General features: G+C 34.4%; 1 protein-coding gene across 7 annotated transcripts in view; it reads left to right on the top strand.

Moving 5' to 3' along the window:
* LOC121384325 (myoferlin-like) overlaps window positions 1-13,260 on the top strand; it is a 175,859-nt gene that overhangs the window by 126,475 nt on the left and 36,124 nt on the right. For 5 of the 7 annotated variants that reach the window (XM_041514666.1, XM_041514665.1, XM_041514667.1 and 2 more), the window contains 6 exons: window positions 638-736; window positions 1,542-1,703; window positions 2,255-2,414; window positions 4,249-4,316; window positions 8,840-8,938; window positions 12,981-13,091. In XM_041514666.1, the coding sequence (XP_041370600.1) occupies window positions 638-736; window positions 1,542-1,703; window positions 2,255-2,414; window positions 4,249-4,316; window positions 8,840-8,938; window positions 12,981-13,091 (699 nt within the window). Of the gene's footprint in view, window positions 1-637; window positions 737-1,541; window positions 1,704-2,254; window positions 2,415-4,248; window positions 4,317-6,544; window positions 6,602-8,839; window positions 8,939-12,980; window positions 13,092-13,260 lie in introns of all 7 variants that reach the window. The other 2 variants (XM_041514668.1, XM_041514669.1) reach the window with 2 other exon arrangements.

Genomic DNA, 13,260 nt, shown 5'->3' with positions numbered 1-13,260 from the left:
ACCAAGATGATATACTACGTTTGTGTATACTGTAGTTTATGCAAAATGATTATAAATATTAAAATATACTAAGAGAAAGAAAGAAGGGAATGCTTAGTATTATAGACCACATGTAGTACATCTGTAAGTACAAAGTGTAATGTGGCATTGTATGTCAGTAACAGGATTACCTGCCAAACACTATGAGGAGGGTTGCTGTCATTATTTCCTGTTCAGTATATTTTATATATGTGTGTTACAACCACTTTACATGTAGATGTGTAAATGTTGTAGATAGTCAAATAAAGAAGAAAGCTGTGAGATTAGGATAGGAAACGTTTAGCAAATGCTTGAAGTGCAGACGGTCGTGGAATCAGTTTACTTCAATCGAATTATGGTGGTTTTGTAACCAGTTCATCTTACCTATATATAAAGTTAAAAAACAGATTGCTGGTGTGCTAAATGTCATGGTGTGTACTGCTCTATGGTAATGTAACTATGAGGGAAAGCAATTCTTGTTTCTCTTTCTTTCTAAAAAAACCTTCTATGATTTTTCTAGACCATACAGTATGATTACCATACATTTAGCATCTAGCTAGTGAATGACGAACAGTATTGTATGGTAATTACCCTATCTCTCTATATCTCTTTTTTTCAGATGACCGGCAAAGATCTTCCATTTTTGCCCCCAAAGAAAGGCAGCTTGTTCCTTGTACCCAATGGTATCCGACCAGTCATGCAGAGGACTGGAATCGAGGTAGGAACATTGACTAAATGGAGGAAGTTTGGTGACATTTGACTCTTATGCCTGAAAAATTATTTCGGGTTTCCGGGAACTTGACCTTACTTTTCCAACAAAAAAAAAACATTTCCCAGATTTTTTAAAATTTATTATTGATATGTAGGTGAAAAGATTAAATAGTACGTAATATTTATCTAGACCCATCGAGGTGAATGTAGAGAGTGGCTGTTTTAATTGATATCATTCATTTGCATTTTTGTTGTTGCTTATTACATGTATACACAGTGATAGCTCTCTAAACCAAACACCTATGGGACCAAGTAAATTGTCTGATTTAATGGAGTGTCCACATTAGAGAGGATATTTTACTAATATTTAAAAAAGCACCTTGAAAAGAATCTTGTTTTGAGGGAATAGTTATATTTGACTACTGATACACAGAGTTGGTGTCTTGTTTTGAGGGAATTCCCTATATTTGACTACTAATACACAGTTGGGATCTTGTTTTGAGGGAATTCCCAATATTTGACTACTAATACACATTTGGGGTCTTGTTTTGAGGGAATTCCCTATATTTGACTACTGATACACTGAGTTGAGGTCTTGTTTTGAATGAATTCCCTATTTTTGACTACTGATACAGAGTTGTGGTCTTGTTTTGAAAGAATTCCCTATTTGTGACTACTGATACAGAGTTGGGGTCTTGTTTTGAGGGAATTCCCTATATTTGACTACTGATACACAGAGTTGGGGTCTTGATTTGAGGGGAATTTCCCATATTTGATTACTGATACACGGTCGTGTGTATTTGATGCTTCAGGTTCTGGCGTGGGGTGTGAGGAACATGAAGAAGTTCCAGCTGGCCAATGTGTCATCTCCCAGCATCGAGTTTGAGTGTGGCGGCCACGTCGTCAACACGTGTGTCATTAAGAACACCAAGAAATGTCCAAACTTTGACGAGAATCTCTACTTCTTTGATGTGGTAATTACAGTTTTCTTTCTCTTTAAATTAGTACACATTTTTTCTTCTTTTTTAAATGTAGTTTCTTAATTTATTTTGCTTTTTATCTTCATTTTTGTTTTTAAACATACAATCATGTAATAAAAATGATGCAAAGATTTATCATTTAAAAAAAACATTATTGCATTTTTTTCTGTATTTTCTAGTTTTCAGTCCTTGATGTGTTATTTTTCTCAGTAGATCCATTTGCAGTTTGAGCTATTTTCCGTTCCAGCCAGTGGTCCACAACTGGTTTATCAAAGGTTGTGATATGTGCTGTCCTGTCTCTGGGAAAGTACATATAAAAGACACCTTGCTGCTTATCAGAAAGAGTAGCCAATGTGGTGACAGCAGGTTTCCTCTAACAAAACAGTGTCAGAATGACCATATGTTTGACGTCCAATAGCCGATGATAAGATAAAAATCAATGTGCTCTAGAGGCATCGTTAAATAAAACAAACTTTCCTTTTTTTTGATATGTTACTTCTGTTGAAAGAAGCATTGGATGTTTACGGTTCTTCCCTTTTTGCCAGATGCTGCCGAAGGAGGAGCTGTACATGCCTCCGATGAACATCCGGGTTCGAGACCACCGCCAGTTCGGACGCAGACCCACCGTGGGCAACGTCGTCCTGAGAACACTGGAGGAGTTCCGCTGTGACCCTCTCATTGTTACAGAGGAGGATGAAGGGGATGGTGCGTACATTGTTGTCTCATTTGTATCTCTCTTTGTCTCACCATTACCAAGTCAAAAGGCGAGATATAGGTATTACCTTTCCGATGACGCTCGCATCATCAACTTTTGAGTTTAATGTTAAACTTTCACATTTAGGTCAGTTTCTCACAAACTTTAATAAGTCCTATAGTCCATCCCATCCTCCTAAAAAAAAAAAAGTGGGTTTTGTAAATAATTTCAGTTTTGTTTGACGTAAGAAGAAAAGTAAAACTGTTTTGAAAATAACAAAATATTATTTTAATTTGTGTCCAATTTAGAAAACAGTCGGCTCAGAAATAAATAACTTGTAGTAAATTCCATAGCACGAAAAAGGCGTTCCTTGTGGGACTGACTATAGGTTAATGAAACTTGCTTTATAGTTGCACCTATGGATGTTCATCACAGTGCAATGAAAAATGTTATGGTATGTGAGACCTTCAATTCTGCAGAGTTCTTGTATTATTCCACTGCCTCCTTTCATCAAAGCCGTTTGTGGTATCTGTGATAGCACAGTTCACTAAAATATTCTTGAAGTTTGTTCTATATTTATTTTGTAAACAATGTTCAGTGGTAATGGAAATGGGAGTTGGTCCCTAACACAGAAACTAAAGTGGTCACAACATGCATTCTTCCTCTCGTCCTCCCCCACCCACTGAAAGGTAAATTAATAACTGCCCCCCCCCCCCTCCTTTCCACTCTTCTTCCCCTCCAATTTCTGGTATTTCCCATTGTCTATGATGTTAATGGCTAGGGATGCAAGAAAATAGCTTTAATAGGTGTTTAATACAGTGAAACCTCTTTAAACCGGACCCTCTCTAAACCAAAATTCCCTCAAAACCGGACGTTTTTTATAGTATAGAAGAACCTCTCTAAACCAGATTCCTCTTAAAACTGGATGTTTTACTTGGTCCCGAGGTGTCTGGTTTAGAGGGGTTTCACTGTAGCTTATTTGTGTTATCACAAAACATAAGTTTACAGTCTTTGCTCAAACTGTGCTGTATGTGTGTAGACGTAGAATTACAGTCCTTGTCCAGATTAGACATTATAGTATGACAGTTCCACAACTTGGCATTAGGTAGAAGAATTGTAAAGATATGCTTGAAAATAATCTTATTGATATGGTTGTACAGTTGTATGGTGAAGCAGCATGTAGCCCAGTGGTAAAGTGCTCGCTTGATGCGCAGTCGGTCTAGGATCAGTGTCTGTCAGTGGGCCCATTGGGCTATTTCTCATTCCAGCCAGTGCACTATGACTGGTATGTCAAAGGTTGTGGTATGTACTATCGGTGGGATAGTACCATCGGTGGGATAGTACCATCGGTGGGATAGTGCCATCGGTGGGATAGTGATAGTGCCATCGGTGGGATAGTACCATCGGTGGGATAGTACCATCGGTGGGATAGTAACATCGGTGGTATGTACCATCGGTGGGATAGTACCATCGGTGGGATAGTGATAGTGCCATCGGTGGGATAGTGCCATCGGTGGGATAGTACCATCGGTGGGATAGTAACATCGGTGGGATAGTACCATCGGTGGGATAGTACCATCGGTGGGATAGTGCCATCGGTGGGATAGTGATAGTGCCATCGGTGGGATAGTACCATCGGTGGGATAGTGCCATCGGTGGGATAGTAACATCGGTGGTATGTACCATCGGTGGGATAGTGCATATAAAAGATTCTATGCTACTAATGGAAAAATATGGCGGGTTTCCTCTCTAAGATTATATGTAAAAATTACCAAATGTATGACATCCAATAGCCTTTTAGCTTTAATTGTATGGTGTGAGATCATATATATTTTTAACATGCAGGGAGCATTGTGGGAAACGGTCCTACAGGAGAACATGTTGTTGATATGCCAGAGGAGAAGAAACCTAAGGTAACTATAGCAACCATCACTTCCTGCCATTTGCATACTGTGTAACTGTATTTAATCACAAGGCTAATTAATGCTGAAAGGGTTACTAACTGTTTATAATCAAATAACCACAGGGTTTCGCTTACTGCTATTGGGTTAGCTTGTTATATAATACATTTGTATTGTGTACAAATACAAGAAGAAAATATTATAATTTATGCTTTTTATATACATGTATTTAAAATTGAATTATACTAAAGGGTGTTAATAACAATTATTACTCTTATTCTTCAAATAAGTAATTCTTTTCTACATTATATAAATCAGAAAATATTCATGAGCTTACAGTAATAATAGGACCATACAAAATGTTAAATTAATCTTTCATTATGTTTAAAGTCATATTAAGTCATAAAAGTGTGTGTTACATGTACAATGTTCAAAAGATTTGGAATTTAGTTCTTTCATAACAAGATCTCTGTAATGTTTTTAAAGCAACCATAGAAATGTTTTGATTTGTTTTTAACTTTAACAATACGGAGTCTTTACTATTAGGCTGCAGACATTTAAAACACATGGCCTACATTTGCTTAACATTTTCCAAAATTTGCAAACTATTCAGTTTAATGTGTAGTGTAATACAAGTCTGGCAAGTTTTAATGACAAACGGCTGGCTGAATTTATCTCTGGTATGGCTAATAAATGTGAACAATTAAATTCTGAACTTGGTAAATTTGGATGCTAGTAATAAGGTTATTGATTTTTATGGACTTGTTAGGGTTCATGATAACTAATATTTTCTTGTTTATAGAACAATGCAAATTTGTTTTTCCATCATATTAACTAGTAATGTTTAAAACTATTTAAACAAGCTGGTGCTAATTTCTATCAAGGATCATGATTGGTATATTTGCAAAATGTGGATTTGTGCCATACAGTAAATACATGTAGTTGGGTTTTTAAAATTAATTTTTCATTAATAGAAGGTTGGAATCTCCAATTTCTTCACAAAATCCATTACGGAGGATGACGAAAAAGATAAAGAGATAGCGGTATACATTTTTTGTCCACCAGAATAAAAAGTTTTTTTGTCTTTTTGGAATTTTGCTTTTTTAAACTTTTTATTCCATCTTGTTTATCCCATTTGAAAAATCCATCCCATCAGTTTAATATTAATTTTTTGGACATTTTTACAGATCTCTATAAAACCTTTCTTTTTATTTCCTCCTCATTGTGTTTTCTACTTTTTAATTTTAATTTTATGTTTAATTGTAATTCAAATAAGTCAAATATACCAAGCATCTATTATTGAGGGTTATATTTACAACTCAGGTGGTCTTTATCAACAGGTTTGGTGCCCTACATGTTCTATCTAGATAGTGTCTCTGTTCATTTTGTACTTGATCTGTTGGTGTTTATATCAATATCAGTGGACAAAACGGAGCCTGTAGATTTTATATAATTCAATGGCAGACACAAGAAATATTTCAGGGGGCCAACCAAAGGCAAAAGGGCACATGGACCAACTGCATATACCAACCCTATTAACAAGAATTCATGGAAAAAAAACACCACAACTGGTATATCAAAGGCCGTCATATGTGCTGTTTGTCTCTGGGATGTACTATCCTGACTGTGGGATAGTGCATATAAAAGATCCCTTGCTACTAATGGAAAGATGTAGCAGATTTTCTCTCTAAGATGATATGTCAAAATTACCAAATATTTGACATCCAATAGCATATGATTAATAAATCAGTGTGCTCTAGTGGTGTTGTTAAACAAAACAAACTGATCATGGAAAAAAAACATTTGTAAATTAGTGGTACTTGAATTTGTTTTGGTGTGAACATTCCCTGCTGGCCCCCTCTTGGGTCTGCCCTTGCAATTACATTTTAAATGTACAGTGATATTATAAAAGCATTAATTAGTTGAATGAGACAGGTGGAAGTGTGAAATAAGATGTAAACTCGGGTTTCACTGTCAGTCTGTGTTACATACGGATGTGCAGTACCACTAGACTGAGTATGTCAATATGTTGTAATTCAAAGGGTTAACAATACACATTGCGATACACTACACCTACACTCACTATGTAATATGTTTATGCTAATTTGAATCGTACTGTGTAGTATGTGATTGTATGTATTTATGCTAATTTAAGTCAGACTGTATAATATAGGATCGTATTTACCAGTGTGTTCTACGCAAAATGTTTATGCTAACAGCTTGCATATTTCTGACACCAGGGCTTGATGTCAGTGATATCTGACAGACTAACGGACAATGGACGACGTAAAAGACGGGTACCTAGTTAACTAGTAACCACTAACATGCATATAACCATGGATCTTGGAAGTCAGGGGTCATCCACATTTTTCTTCATTTTCACCATACATGTACATGTACATGAACACATAGGAGGATGAAGGGGGATGTCATGTCTGATTTCAAACATAATAAATGTTCATGGAATTAACTAGAGACCATTTACTGTTATCAACATTTTCACAACTATACAAACCATATGCTGGGGGTGAGTAGGGAAGATATCACTGCCAGTATAAGCTTTAAAAAAACAGAATTGGAGTGGGGGTGGGGGTGGTGTTAAGATTTAGCTCAGTCAAGTGAGAGCTTGCTTGAGTTGTAAGATCGAACCTCTTTGGCAGAGTTGTTGTATTTTTTTACCATCCCAACCAGTGTCCCATTACTGGTAAATCAAATGTGGTATTGTGCTGTCCTGTCTGTTGCAAAGTATATATTAAACATCCCTTACTGTTAATTTAAAAAAGTAGTGTGTTTCCTCTGAAGGTAAAGTGCCAGAATTAACAAAGGTATGACGTCCAATAGTCCATGATTAATTAATCAATGTGCTCTAGTGGTGTTGTTAAAACAAAATTTAACTTGAAACAAATAAAATATGTTGATAAAAATATTGCTTACAAAATCAACATTTCAGATTAATACTTTTAGGAAGGGGAGGAGGTTACCAAACAGAACTGGTTTGTACTCTCATGAAAATGTTGATTATAATTGTGAACAATCCCTTAATGAGTAATAATTTTGCCTTCTCTTTGTAAAGAGTTCAAAATCTTTAAAAGGTGTACATTTAATATGGTCATGTGATTAATGAAAAAAAATGGATGACTACAAAAGACGTTTTTTCACAATACAATTTATAGTAACAATTTCTAACCTGCAACTTGATTGGCCAAGAGTTTACACTAAGCCGTAGGAAATAAGTCATGAGTCATGTTTATTTGTTCTCCTCGTTGTGATTCATTCACAACCTGTACCATTCAAATAAAGGTGTAATAGATTTGACTTTCTCAGTACATTCTAGAATAGTGTGCTATAAATTGTTACTATAAATTATAGTGTGACAATGCATCCTTATTCTGTGAGTAGTTTGTAGATGCCATCATATATATGTGTGTATACATAACCAAAGCATATTGGTTGTCTTTTGTTTTTAAAGTTGCTGTCTCAGATATATTTTTAATATTTTACCATTTAGAATTAATCATACTTTTTAAGTATCTTCTTATGACATATACCATTTTTATATATGATTATTCCTTTTAGCTGCAATTTCTAAACTCTGTGATGAAAACAACAGTACTTTCCATATATTATCACTGACTCTGACTAACTGGTTTGTTTTACAATGTAAGTCATAAAAATGTTCACACATTGCATCAAGGCAGCTGACAGTATCGATACAGAGTGAAAGTTAATCAAAGTTGTAACTGGGGGGGTGGGGGGGTCATGAATATAAAAAAAAAAATTAAGATCAGTAGGTGTGACAGCAGCTTTAAACAACAAAGTGAAGAAAGTATGTGGTTTAAAGGTGCTGTTGCAAAGTTACATGTATGCATGCCATATTAAAATTTTCACAATTTTTACATTTATTTGTTATAAAAAAAAAAATTAAATATCAATTGCTTCCACTTATAATTTTTACATAAATAACTTGTGAATATTGAAATTGTAATGTGCTTGTCACCAATATGTAATTTTGATACAGCACCTATGTAGTTTAGGGTTGCAGTGATCACATAACCCACTTGATAGGCATAAATAGTACAGTACATAGAAATCATCACAATCATACAAATCAGTTGACATCCAAGAGAAAATATTTTTAACACTGACTAAGGTGTTTATTAACTTCATTGCAGAAGAAATTATAGATAGCACTTAATATTTTTGTTATTCCAGTTTTGTGAAGTAAATATTTCGCTGGGGTGGAGGGAGGTTCACAGATACTGTTTGGGATTTGTTTTGTTTTGTGGGGTGGGTGGGGTGATGTCAGACACATCATTAAGAGATGCTTGGGGTTGGGAATAAAGCCACTTTCAACAGTGTTTTGTTATCTGAAAGCAAACTGAATTGCTAATAATATATTATCTGAAAGCAAACTGAATTGCTAATAATATATTATCTGAAAGAAAATTACCATACCAGCTTGAATTTGTACCATGACTGCTCAAAGTTTGTGCTGCAGTTTTCTTTAAAAAAACATAATGTTTTCTTTTATGAAGACTTCTTTATTTCAACATCCCAAGCTCTTTGGTGCAAAGAGGTTATCTTACCCTCAGATGGAGTTACCCGATCTTACTTTACGTAAAGCTGAGATTCAGGTTTGTTTGAGGCAATCAGGTTCTTTTTTTTCTATTAGAAACTTGAATGTTTTTGGTGGATTAGTATATTTTAAAATATTGTTCTATTTTAAAAAAAAGCTTATCGTGAGTTTTAAATGTTCAGGCAGTTAGTCATAGACATGGTGCAACACCTACCAAATTACAGCATATACACATCCAATCTCCAATACACGTATGTCCATGTGATAGCATTCACGTCCAGTTTGCAAGTGTTTTACCACTGGGGTGTGCCTCACCCTGAAGTTGAATATTTGTTTAGCACAGTGCTAAGAACATTGCTACAGAAAATCTAATAAGTTGTTGTGACTTTTAATTTGTAACTATACTCAAATTACTGGCAGTGTCATTGCAGCACTCTTTCGTGGAATAAATTGGATTCTTTAGTCCAGCTGATTTTCAGAACAATTATAAATGCTGGGACAATGATGTGGCAGATATTTTATATATGTTGTAACATACTAAAATGATAGTATATGTCATTGCATTGCATTCACTGGGTAGCACACACACGTGTACAGTACCGCTACCATCATTTGTATGGTGTTAAATTCAATATGTACTGCACACCACTGAAACTATTTGAGGGTTCAGACTTATGCACCATGTACACCAGCATTGCAGCACACTAGCAGCACTGCAAAAGCACTACAACAGCATGTGCTGTAATTTGATGTGTGGCACAGCATGGCCTGTAGGATATTCTTTGTATGTCGTGGCTGTGTTTTGTAATTAAGTACAGATATATGCCAATTGATACATTGTTCTGTACTATAGATTTATATTGCATTTTTCTTCTTTTAATCTTTTGCCTTTGATGATTGTACTATAGTCTAGTCTTTTTTTAAAATCTGTTTAACATAGATCTTTATTTAGCTGTAGTGAAAGAAATAGAATGTTTACTGACACCGTAACACATTTAAAACAAAGTTTAACTACATTTATGTGTTTATTACAAAGTTTACTGACAATATGAGGGAAGTACATGATACTGCATAGTTACCATGCACACAATTATGTTAATTCAAAACTTTTTACATTAGGTAGTTGCCATTCAGTGATTTAAAAAACGTTTTTAAACATTAAGTAGTTGTTATGCACAAATAAGTAATATGCACCCCCACAAGCAATATTAATTTGGGTTTTTTCCATCATTTGTGTCATAAGCATTTGATCTTGAATTGAAATTTTAAAAAGGAAAACCACAAACCATATATGTTTTGCTACTGAAACCAAAAGGAAAGGTATATGTATGTGTCATGTGTTTTATCTTGGAATATAGACCATGTACTCAGTTGTTGCTACGATCCTTTGCATGTTAGTAGAGAAGATTCAGCAAGCATGTCTTATATACAATATCTAGATTAGTTCTCATGCATGATATCTACGTTGCAAGCTAGGTGATGGATGTTTGGCTATGTTGAATAAATACAAAATATTTGTTTTATGTTTAATTGACATTAGTGTTTTTATAACAAAGTTTTTAATCATCTTCAAGTTAGAAAGAGACAAACCTGCCTTTACTTAAAGGTGTATCAAAATGTGGCATCTTAAGGCAGGTGCTTGCATAATAGAGGTCACTTTGGACTAATTTACATATATACATATACATATATTGATATGTGAGATTACGGTAGCTTTCAATATACTGTAAGTCATAAAACTTTAGTGATCTTAAAATCAAAGTAAGTAACATACCCAGTACATGATATTGTATTAGTGACATAAAACTTTAGTGATCTTAAAATCCAAGTAAGTAACATACCCAGTACATGATATTGTATTAGTGACATACAACTTTAGTGATCTTAAAATCCAAGTAAGTAACATACCCAGTACATGATATTGTATTAGTGACATACAACTTTAGTGATCTTAAAATCCAAGTAAGTGACATACCCAGTACATGATATTGTATTAGTGACATAAAACTTTAGTGATCTTAAAATCCAAGTAAGTGACATACCCAGTACATGATATTGTATTAGTGACATACAACTTTAGTGATCTTAAAATCCAAGTAAGTAACATACCCAGTACATGATATTGTATTAGTGACATACAACTTTAGCAAGGTCATCATATTAGAAACTTTAAAAAAAAGAAAAAAGCTTCAGTTGAAGAATTAATTAGCTGAAATAATATTGTCTGCCAAGTTTAACATATGCAGCTTACAGACATGTTAAATTTATTAGTACATTGCAGTAATGTGTAACTAATTATTGTTGGTTGCTATCATATTGGTTTAATCAGTAGCATTTCCCCATTGTTATGTGTTCAGTTAATCAGTGACAAAACAATCACACACAAAATGTTTGGAATGGTCTGTTGTACGTCTCTTTAAATTTAGTGTCAAGAAATATTAGTCTTGTATGGCCTCGCTCAAATCGCTAACATTTCCAGATTTATAATAGCTTGTACTATAAATAAATAATTTAGATCAATAGTAAGTGCCATCTGTTAAGCTAGCAGGCCCGTAAGAGTGATAGCTTGAGTTGTGGAGGGGCACATTCTCTAGTGGGTGGGGGAGCACATATCATATTTTTATCTTTATTTATATAGAGTACTGACAAAAAACTTGCCCCAACTATTCCTCCCCTCGCTCCCAGTTCCTATGGGCCTGGGTCATCATTTAATGTAGGTTAGTTCTAAAAATAGATGATTGTAGAAGTGGCCACTTTAACAGGTGGCTGCTGAATATGGGTCAGTTTGTTCTATATATTACATGTATATACACGCATGTGGGAAAATATCAATTTGTATTGTCATTTTAATGACGATAAGTTGTCGTCTTGCAACAGTTTACTGTTACATACATGTACACTTATTCAAACATGTAGAATACAAAAAAAGGTTTTCACTAACGTCTCAAACACGTCTGCATGTTTTGAATATAAAATAGATATTTTTGAATATTGTTGGTCATTTTAGCTCATCTCAGTTAGAAACGAGGAGAATATATATAGATCTATAATTAGTATAAGGACACTTTGGCACATTTAATTACCTTATCTCCAGAAAAAAATTAACACTAATCATTTTCTTTTAAAGCACTAAATGCAGAAAGAAAAGTAACTGGGTTTTTTAGCATATGTTATAAAAAGCATCTGCTATGAAATATATATTTATATAAAAATTATATATAATTATATATTATACGAAAAATTAAATTGATATAGTGATGTCAATGTTCATGCTGCACTGATATAGACTGTTCATCAAGTATTTATTTGTAAAGTTTGTGTCCAGATATAATCTGGAAATTGGGCCACAATGGATAATCATAAACTGATTATTAGGAAACATTTTCCATTCACTGAGGCCTGTATGTGCAATAACCTGGATTAATGTGTAATTATTTATGGTCCTTGCTGACAATATGTACGGAGTACAAATGTAATTCATATGATGGCTGCAGGTTCTGGTCGCAAAATAAACCAGGGGTCAAAATTGGCTGACATTCCTGCTAAATATTCAGTCAAATAGATGTTAAATAATTGCTGGTCCAACAGGACGACAGACAAAAAAAGCTCCCAGCCCTTGATAATTTTGACCAGAAAACGGGTCAGGATGGCAGTATTTCAAGCCCTGTATATTATTAACTTGTCATGAAAAGATAACTCAAACAGCAGATTTTTGTGCCCTGGCTAGAGATTTTCAAAGCACTACAATATCGTAAAACTGTTGTAGGCTATGATGTCACTACAGCACATATGCCAGTGACATCATAGCTTACAATGGTTTTACGATTTCATAACACTAAGATGGCATCCAAAATATGGTCCCAGGAATGTATGCTTGAACAGTAACTATGTATTAATAAATTATCTTCTTATTATCGGTTTTTACCAATGTGTGGCAATAATGTTATATATTTTGTGAGTGATTTTTATTGTAATGTTTTGGTACATCTTGCTGTAATATGTTAATGAATTGTTAATTATGTTTGTTATATTATATGTTAATGAATTGTTAATTATGTTTGTGTTATAATATGTTAATGAATTGTTAATTATGTTTGTAGGAGGCGGATCTGTTGGATGAGGAAATAGACTGGTGGTCCAAGTACTACGCCTCCATAGGGGAGACAACCAAGTGTAAGAAGTACCTGGAGTTGGGTCTCGATAAACTGCTGGTCAGTGTGTGGTGAACATTTTCATAATTCTAATATAGTAACGGTTATAGTGAATGGTGAATCAGCTGCTATCATTTACTCAGTAGACCAAAGTGATCAGTGTGCTCAAGTAGTGTCATTAAACAAAACAAACCTTGCTGTTCTGTGTATGGTAAAGTGTTTGCAAAAG

The sequence above is a fragment of the Gigantopelta aegis genome, chromosome 10 (genome assembly GCF_016097555.1).
Source record: "Gigantopelta aegis isolate Gae_Host chromosome 10, Gae_host_genome, whole genome shotgun sequence".
NCBI lineage: Eukaryota > Metazoa > Mollusca > Gastropoda > Neomphalida > Peltospiridae > Gigantopelta > Gigantopelta aegis.
The sequence above is the reverse complement of the archived record's forward strand: the minus strand, read 5'-3'. Positions and strand labels throughout refer to the sequence as shown.